The 9,776-nt window shown below is 36.8% G+C and overlaps 1 protein-coding gene across 1 annotated transcript; it reads left to right on the top strand.

The window, feature by feature from the left end:
• The first annotated feature begins 2,122 nt into the window (after positions 1 to 2,122).
• LOC140975252 (putative pentatricopeptide repeat-containing protein At5g08490) lies at positions 2,123 to 5,110 on the top strand. The gene is made up of 2 exons (XM_073438852.1): positions 2,123 to 2,414; positions 2,531 to 5,110. The coding sequence occupies exon 2, from the start codon at positions 2,536 to 2,538 to the stop codon at positions 5,092 to 5,094; it is 2,559 nt and encodes an 852-aa protein (XP_073294953.1). The 5' UTR covers positions 2,123 to 2,414; positions 2,531 to 2,535; the 3' UTR covers positions 5,095 to 5,110.
• Positions 5,111 to 9,776: the final 4,666 nt, after the last annotated feature.

Here is a 9,776-nt window from a genome sequence, read left to right as displayed (position 1 = left end):
TCAACTAAAACGAAAATTGGATTAATTAATAAAATAAATTGAATGTCAAATAAAATATTTTACTAACACGATATAAATAATATAAATCAAATTAATAAATAAACAATTGTTAGATCTTGGTTCACCTACCCCTGAATCTCTTCTAACGATTGAATTTCAATTATTAAATCATGCTTTTGAGAGGATTCCCTAGCCTATCAATATACTTTGTCAAGTTAAATTGATCTAATTAACAAAATGCAGTAACAAAGTGTACTCGTATTATTTAACAATTGCAATCGCATTAACGAACCGTGAAATCCTCTAGTTTTCGACCTATTGGACTTTGGCCATCAACACTATTCAACCTCATATATCAATGCAAGTTATAGATCCATGAATTATGTTATTATATAATGTTATAAAATCTCCTCTCGATTTCAATTATAACACATAAAATAACTTCAAATGTGATCAAACTCCAAAGTTGCAAGAAAATTCAATAACATAATCAAGTATACTTAAAAAAAATTCAATTTTCAAAAGAATTTACAATATAAATGTTTGGAGATAGGATCTCCTTAATCCCAACTAAAGAAAGAGGAAAGAAGAAAAACGCTTATATACTTCTTATTCTTTGGTTGAGTTCTCTTGCTCTCCTCCATCTCCTCGCCTACGGCTCCTTTCCGTGTGCCTCCTCTCCTAAATAATCCTCAAAATCCACCTCTATCTCGTGTATTAGTGTTGCTATCAGTTATTTTTGTCAAAAAAATCAATCACATAAGGAAATAAATCGTCCGAGGCATTTTTCCATATTGCGTCACGTTGGGGCGGGCAAAACCACCCGTTCTAGAGCGACTTGTTCTCTTTATTCAGTCACGCCCATGCTGGGGCGGGCGAAATCACTTGCCCTAGCGTGCGGTCCTAGCATCTTGCACTCTTGCGCTCTGGAGCGGGTAAAAACACCCGCCCTAGCACTCCATGCTCGCACTTTTGCCAATAATTTCCTTCTTTTTAGCAAGTCCACCTACAAATCAATTGAAACATGTGATGATCAAACAATATGCATAAATTATGACTAGAACTGAAAAATGCAGACTTGATACTCTAAACTTATGCAATAATGGATTAAAATTAACATAATAAAATATGCAAAAACAACGCATATCAACCTCTTCATACTAACCTTTTGCTCGTCCCGAGAAAAATAGGTTACAAGACATAACAACACAAGAAATAGCTCAACGATGCATTCATGGTTCTGATTTGGCTCGGCGAATATCCAACATAACCTTCATCAACCAATGCACAACAATAGCTTTCACACATCACCTAGAAGATGACACACTACAATCATTCATGGATTTTAAACGCGTGTGCAATGTTGGTTCGAGAATTATGCATTTCAACAGTTCAATTTTCGAAGCTGCGAGATACTTTAATCAGCATGTTGGTGTAACTATCCGTCTCTCACATCATTTTCACTAATTTCTGACCCACAACACAGACAGTTAAGACTTGTCAGGCATAAATCAAAATTTGAGTCAGATTTACCTTGGACATGACGAAATAGGTTTGACGATTTGTCTATTTTTAAACTGCATTATTTTTATCCGTCATTGGATTACTGATTTTCGAATTTTCGAGAAATGAGCTTGTTAGAAAAAATTAGTAACATTTTTAGTAGTAGACGTATCATCATGTCACGCTGATCTGTCTTTTCCATCACGTCAAATCAGTATGATTCTGTCATGTACGCTTATCGAGATAAGATATCACCTGCTCTCGCACTCGAGTGCGGTACTATTATCGAGGCATCCGGGTAGAGAGCCATCACCCAGGAATTCTCCCGAGAGCTCGGGTCTCTGGTTGCTCGAGTAAATGATGTCCCAATCACTCACCTGCCCGGCAACTTATGAGCTCCTTCTGCAAACTTACCGTGATCCGGGCTATCCATTTACTGTCCCGAGTCATTCACGACCTGGACTCTTCCGGGGTATTAATGATCAACTAAGGTTCTCAAATTTGAGAAAAATAAGGTAGGAGAGACATCCATCAATCTTTTTTTTAATAGGGGAGATTGAATCAAGTGCAACATGACTGATTTCTGAATAGCTTTAATAGTATTATCCTTCATGGAGAAAAATAGTTGTCTTTAAGAAAGTTCAGGACGTCTCGAGAGAATTGGTAAACAAAATGGACATCAACTCAAATTAGATATCAGGGTTCTTCACATTGTTTTCCTGCGTGAACATAGATTAGATTATTTAGGACAAAATTTGGCCTGAAATGCACAAAATTCAATTTTGAATGCCAAAATCCATCCGTTCCCCGTGGTATCGACGAGCTTATTGCCAGCTGCGATGTTCGCAACATTGGAGAAATTGGCCCCAACAGTAGCATGCAAAGATGGGAGAAGAACTGAATCTAAACAGGTATACTTCATAGCTTTTCCTCAATTTATACAATAAAATTGTTCCGAGGAATTTCAATAATTGGGTTTTTTTTTTAATTATCTCTTGGAATAATTTGGTTTGTCTATGTGCTACAGGTACGATGAGTGAAGCCCTTTCTCTTGTAGTTCAAAGGGTTTGTCAGATAAGGTCAAATTCCAACTACCTGATTTTTGCTGATGTTCTAAAATCATGTGCTGCTGCTTTGCATTTCAACTTGGGGAAAATTTTGCATAGCCTTGTTATTAAACAAGGCCATAGCTCATGCCTATTCATTTTAAAAGCTTTACTCAATATGTATGCAAAATGTGAAGTTCTTGATGATTGCCGTAACTTGTTTGATGAAATCGATGGTCGTGATACTGTCACTTGGAATATTATCTTGTCTGGATTTGCTGGCACATGGAATCACGATGATAAGGTGATGAAGTTGTTTAGTCTTCTCCGCGGTTCTCATAATTCCAAACCGAGCGCTGTTACTCTTGCCATTATTCTTCCAGTATACACTCGCTTAGGCTGTTTGGATTCCGGAAGGAGTATTCATGCGTATGCTGTAAAATCTGGATTGGAATCACAGACACTGGTAGGAAATGCTTTAGTGTCTATGTATGCAAAACGCGGAGTTGTTTTAGATGCATCTTCTGTCTTTTGTGGAATTGCTGACAAAGATGTCGTTTCGTATAATGCGATAATTGCAGGGTTTGCTGAGATTAAGCTTGTAGACAGAGCATTTGAACTCTTTTGTAAGATGATCGAAGAGTTAGTGATACCTAATTATGCAACATTTGCAAATATTTTACCTATCTGTGCTGCTTTGAGATCTACTGTTGGTTTCAAAAAGGGGAAAGAAATACATTCTTATGTGTTGCGAAGAACTGAGCTTGAAAAGGAAACAACTGTCACTAATGCTCTTTTAAGCTTTTATTTGAGAAGTGGAAAAATGAGAGAAGCGCAAAATATATTCAGAAGGATGAAATTTAGAGATCTGGTATCTTGGAACTCTATGATTGCTGGCTATGCTGTAAATGGTGAATGGCTCAAATCATTGGAGATATTTCACGAGTTTGTTCGTTTGGGGTCTATATTGGACTCAATTACTCTAATCAGCATTCTTCCTGCTTGTGCTGAGTTGTGTCATATCCAGGTGGGGAAGGAGATACATGGGTATGTTTTTCGGCATCTTTCTCTTTGTGAGGAAACATCCATTGGAAACGCCCTCATAAGATTTTATGCAAAATGTGGATACATAGAAATTGCAATTCGCACATTCTTATTTATTCCTCAAAAAGATTTGATATCATGGAATACTCTGCTTGATGCATTTGGGGAAAATCTACTTGAAACTCAGTTTGCTGAGTTCTTATATAGAATGCTTGTGGAAGAAGTGAAGCCTGATGCTGTTACTATCTTAACAATTGTGAAGTTATATGGCATTCTTTCTAAGATAAGTAATATTAAACAAGCTCATGGGTATTCATTGAGATCCGGTGTTCTGCTTGCCCAAGTTGAACCCACTCTTGTGAACGCATTGCTTGATGCATATTCCAAATGTGAAAATATGGAGTACGCGTCAAAATTATTTGAAAATTTCTTGCAAAAGAGGAATCTGATCACATGTAATTCAATTATTCCTGTATATTTAGCTAATGGTTCTTATGATGATTCAAGTATGTTATTCCGAAGGATGTCTCAGAGTGATCTTAATTCATGGAATATCCTGGTGAGGGGTTATGCTTTAAATGAATGTCCTAGCGAAGCTCTAAATTTGTTCCATGAACTACACTGTCTTGATATAAAACCTGATTCCATGACTATTATGAGCATCCTTGTTGTTTGTGGTCAAATGGCTTCAATTCACTTACTGAGACAGTGTCATGGACATGTGGTTAGGACCTGCTCTGATGATGTTCATCTAAAGGCAGCTTTTTTGGATGTGTACTCAAAATGTGGAAGCTTGAACAGTGCACATAAGCTCTACATGTCAACATCTCAAAAAGATTTGGTCATGTTCACCGCTATGATTGGAGCGTATGCAATGCATGGAATGGGTGACAAAGCCATCGGGGTTTTTGGCCACATGCTTCAGTGCAATGTGAAACCAGATCATGTTGTAATGACTGCTGTCTTATCTGCTTGCCGTCATGCTGGTCTTATTAATGAAGGCTTGATAATATTTAATTCAATAGATAAGGTGCATCATATGACACCTAGCATGGAGCAGTATGCTTGTATGGTGGATCTCCTTGCGCGAGGAGGCCGAATCAAAGAAGCGTTATCATTTATAAATCAAATGCCTGTTGCTGCTAATGCCAATATCTGGGGTACACTGCTTGGTTCTTGCAAAACCCACCATGATGTGGACATGGGTCATGTTGTGGCTGATCACATCTTAAAAAATGAGACCACAGACATTGGAAATTTTGTAGTTTTGTCAAATCTATTTGCTGCAGATGCTAAATGGGAGGGGGTAGTGGAGATGCGGAAGCTGATGAAAATAAGAGACCTAAAAAAGCCAGCTGGATGTAGTTGGATTGAAGTGGGAAGGAGTAAAAGTGTTTTTATGGCTGGTGATTTTTCTCACCCAAATAGAGGTCTTATTTACAACATTTTGAGTAATCTTAATGGACAAATTAAAGAGCTATATGATTTTCATCTTATTTGAATATGAATGCGACCAAGCGATACCCTTTCTTTTCAAGTTTAAAGTCATGAGCTTTCAGCTACTCTGCTTGCCATTCACCTTTTGTAACCTGTTGTGGCTTTCTCAGCGTTTTAACTAGTAGCTTTTCTCATCGGCAAACAAATTAGAGGGGCTTTAGCAAACTATCATGATTTGCTTTGGCAGTGGTTTGTCATCTGTATAAAGTCAAAAGGTGAGGCTTTCGACTGAATAATTGAAATACTAATACTCGTACATGGATTATCATTCGCAGATAATTTACATTTCTTCCTTGATAGTTGTATATTATGCCATTGTAAAGATTCAATCTTCATTTATTTCCAGCATCCAATCAACTTATGTATCAAAACTGAAGTTTATCTCTTTTTTAGGATATCTTCTGTCCCTTGCTATTATGAAAATCGGAGGATGATGAATTCTATCTCTGGCAATTGTGTAATTGATTTGCAATTTTATCCACTGTCTTTACTCTTGTCCCATTAAAAGTACATTCACTTCTGGTGCATTGACAAAATAGTTTTGTTGTTGAATTCTCGTATTGCATATTCTAGATATTGTGGAAAATATTTCTGATTTTAAGTTCTTATCTTGGTATGTATTTCATGCGAAATCTTTGTTTCACTTGTCAGGCCATATTACTATTTGGATATTCTCTATTCTTCACTTTTTAATGCTAATTTTTAACATTGGTATTGTTCATGGTGGAGTGTAGCAGAAATTATGTGCCGAACTGCCAATTCCAATGTAATGAGGACCATGGAATTCTAGAACTAGAAATTATTTAATATCTTTTATGAGAAGTTATTTGCCGTGCTTACTTTATAAGCCCCCTGTACTAATTAAGTTCTCAACATAAAATCACTTCTCAGAGCACTGGATTTAAATCTTATGCAGTCTTGAGAAGATTAATCCCATTATGAGAATTGCTGCAAGATTCCAAGTAAATGGAAAAGTACTGCGAAAGTCTATCATAATTTTTATTTTTATTTTTAACTCGGATGATGACCTGAAATCTCTATGAAAAGAATTTGGAGGTCTTTGCTTCTTGATTGAGGACAAGCACTGAAGAGTTTTTCCTCAATGTTCTGAAGGATGGCATGGGATGTTAGTGGAGTTATACTAGTCCTTCAAAATGATGAACGATGCTGAAAGTTCTATAGTTGCTGCATTTGGTATACAAATCAAATGTTGCCTGCATTACGATGGAGAAGATTATAAGATTCTCAATTTCCTAATTATGGAAGGGGGACTGATTTAATTAAGTTGAGAATAGATGGTGAACTATCAATGAGTCATTCTTTTCTGTTAGATAGCTGTTTCATAACACTCCTCCGCCATGTAAATTTTATAATAGTGAACTAAATTAATTTGAGCAGTGAAATATTTGACTGGATGCTGTTTCCCTACACTGACGTTGGCTTTGTTGCATAATACCATTCGTTATAAAGAAAGAAAATATAGTTATCTGGCCTCTTATTTTACTTGATTTTTGTGTGGCTCAGTTGCCGTGAAGGCTCACACATCTGTCTGATGAGTTCATATGTCGGAAGGCTTAAATTTTTTTGAATCTTTTACATGTCTAACATACAGTTGCCAGTTATTTGCTTGTACAATCATATTTTGTGTACGTAATGAATCAACTTGTGGTTTTGTGTACTTTGTGCGCTTGTAAACTCGTATTTTGCTACAATCATCTTTTTATAGAATTTTTTGGAGTTATGTAAATTAACATGTAAATGATTGAGTACTTGCATTAAAATTCGAAACTTTTACGTTGATTTTTTTTATCAGATCGTCTATAACGAGTGTTGGAATATTGAATGAAATGGGACATGTAGTTGCTTCACATTGGAACCAAACCAACTCTTACCTTCATTATTAGTTCTAAGTTTGAACTGTGTGATTAGGTCCTTAGGAGCACCATAAGTTTTTGAAAGATGGAAGACGTTGATAGACAGAGTCTCGATGGAATGCATGCGTGGTAAGCAACCTCAGTGTGGTGAGGTCTCTTGACCGTATTAATTTTTTTGAACAAAATTTATTTGGAAAATAATTTTTATTTTCGAAATAAAGATTGCACTCATTCAGAGCCTATCACCTGCGTTTGGACCAAACAGTGTGATAGGATTGGTTAATACAGTTCTAGTGTTTAGAAGGAGATTGAATAAACACTCTGCTTTTTTGAAATTTGAGTATGAATCAGTATTTTATTGGACTGATCCTAAAATTTTGTTTGTCGATATAAATCAGTCAACTATTGATTGTGCGGAATTAGACTGAAATATAGATTGAATACTGAGTGTAAGATACTGTAAAAAATGAATAGATAATAAACTAGAACACACGATTTTTATGGATGTTCGGAGTCTTCAAATACTCTTACATCACTCCTATTTCAAGAATAGGTTTTTCAACAAATGACTTTGATATATTACAACATATTGTAATAATCCACTTCAGTTGGACTTATACGTTGTCAAACTGAAAATCTTAATTTTTCAAATATTTTACAGCAAATAGCGGAATCGCTCTTAACGAGTAGCTTGAATGCTACGAATAAATACAATGAAAATATCAGTTTAAGTGTGCGATTTGTAAACTGAGAAATGCTTGAAAAAAATATCGTAACTGATTGATGATCGTCGATAGTTTGTTCAATACGTTTTCACCAACCTTCTTCAACTGAATCGATCAGCTATATATAGTCTTCGATTCCAATGATCACATTGAATGAATTTAATAAATAGTATCTGTTGAATCGTCGTTTTGTTCATGTAACATCCAAAAAGCCAACCCATGTAAACCACATGCATGCAAAGTAAATTACTTAATTGTTTTATATAATTGATTTTAAATGATTACCTGATGTATATTATACGATAGAAGGTCTAGTTGCATGATTAAATGATTAGATTGCATGATTCATGAGAATTGAAGATCTCATCCGAATATTCGATAATAGGCTGTGGAAAGGAGACCGGAGACGACCAAGATAAAATATTTTTCAATAAATATTTTCAAGGCTTATTAATATGATTAAATTTTTCTAAAAATAGTGGAGTCCAAATTATTTTATGAGACGAGCACGATTTTATTCGAGAAGCATGTTCGTCCTTCTGCGCACTCCACGACAATGATCGTATATTCTAGCATTCTAAAACGCAAAAGCACGCTTCTAAACTTCTTGACGCAACATTCAAATCATATTATGCTTGTTTTAATTATTTTTGCATGAAAAATATTGAAGCACGAACCGTTTAATGATAGAACAAATATTTTCAAAGTTTTGATGATTTTACGCTTGTTTGAAAAATGTTATGATTCCCAAGGAGATGCTGCCAATAAGAGGTGTTTAAGGGACAGGAAAAGAGTCGTTAGGAGACAATATGCATGCTGGAACCGAGCTTGGCAAGGAAGGCAACAACCTAGGGTTTTCAAGGAGTGTTGGACTTCAAGGGCTCGGCTATGGAGGAACCATGCCAGGACTCGACCAGGGACGAGGCAGGGTGTGTGTGTGGCTTGGGGTAGAGGCTAGGAAGGTCCATGGAAGGCTGGACTCGGCGACATCAAGAGAACGAGGAGTCCGCAAGCCCTAGGAGTCTCACATGTGCATGTGTGCGGCTGGTCTCTTCAAGAGAGTGTGCGGCTCAGCTAGTGCAGGCTAGGCTTGTCCAGTAGAGCCTAAGGAAGGTGGCTCGGGGTTGAGGATGGGCCTGGTGTAGCCGTGGTCCATGGTGGCTCTGTTTGATTAAGGCCGCGACTTAGGGAACCAAGGGGAGGAGCGCATGGTTGGTCTTGTGGATAGGGGCTGTTGCGCTGGGCTAGACTAGGTTTGGAAGGGTCCATGAGGGTCTGGCCAGGGATAGGTCCATGTTGGCTCGGTAGTGGATCGAGGGAATGGAGTCGTGGCTTTACATACATATGCTAGGGTTCGGTTTTGAGGCTAGGAAGAGAAGCGGTTCGAACCATGGTCCTCGGGGGTCGATTCATGGTTCACGAGGGTAGTTTAGGCATGAAAGGTCTATGTTTAAAGTTTGGGAAGAAAATATTGAGTTTTGAATAAATTCGGGATTTTTACGCTTCACGAGTTAGTAATTAAGGAATTAAATTAAAAAGCCCGAGTTTACGTCAAATAAAAATATTACAAGTAAAATTTAAACCTAAATAATTATTTGAAATAGTCTCGAGTCAATAAAAGTAAGAGAAAGTCAAAATCAGAAATTTTGGATTTCAAGGGTAAAATTGCCGTTTTGCGTCCCGGATAGTACGAAAGGTCTGACAGTATTCCGAACAATCATAACGCATGTTAAATGATAATTTAAAACTTTTATGATGAAAATGTGAGATTTTATGATTTATGCTAAAGTTGTGCAATTTTTTACTGTTAAAATGTTATTTTTCGAATGTGGAAGGAACACGATATTTTATGATTAAAAAAGAAAAGGAAAAATATTTTGAAGGATGTGAATTGACTGTGACAAAAAGGATATGATATATGATTTTTGGGAATATAGTGAGGGATAAGGCCCCAAAGAGAGCCCGTTTACGGGAAAAGGCTCCAGAGGGAGCCCAACGATCGTGTTTTCATTTTACGTCGGTGGCTAGTGCCTGTACTCATGCGCAATGGTGAGATAAGACTGATCAGTCGACCAGATGATACAGCT

Source organism: Primulina huaijiensis, chromosome 4, assembly GCF_012295235.1.
Source record: "Primulina huaijiensis isolate GDHJ02 chromosome 4, ASM1229523v2, whole genome shotgun sequence".
NCBI classification, from domain to species: Eukaryota; Viridiplantae; Streptophyta; class Magnoliopsida; order Lamiales; family Gesneriaceae; genus Primulina; species Primulina huaijiensis.
Note: the sequence above shows the minus strand (reverse complement) of the source record. Positions and strands in the feature narration are given on the sequence as shown.

Coding starts and splice junctions, on each gene's coding strand:
- LOC140975252 (XM_073438852.1), top strand. CDS start 2,536: ATGAGTGAAGCCCTTTCTCTTGTAGTTCAAAGGGTTTGTCAGATAAGG.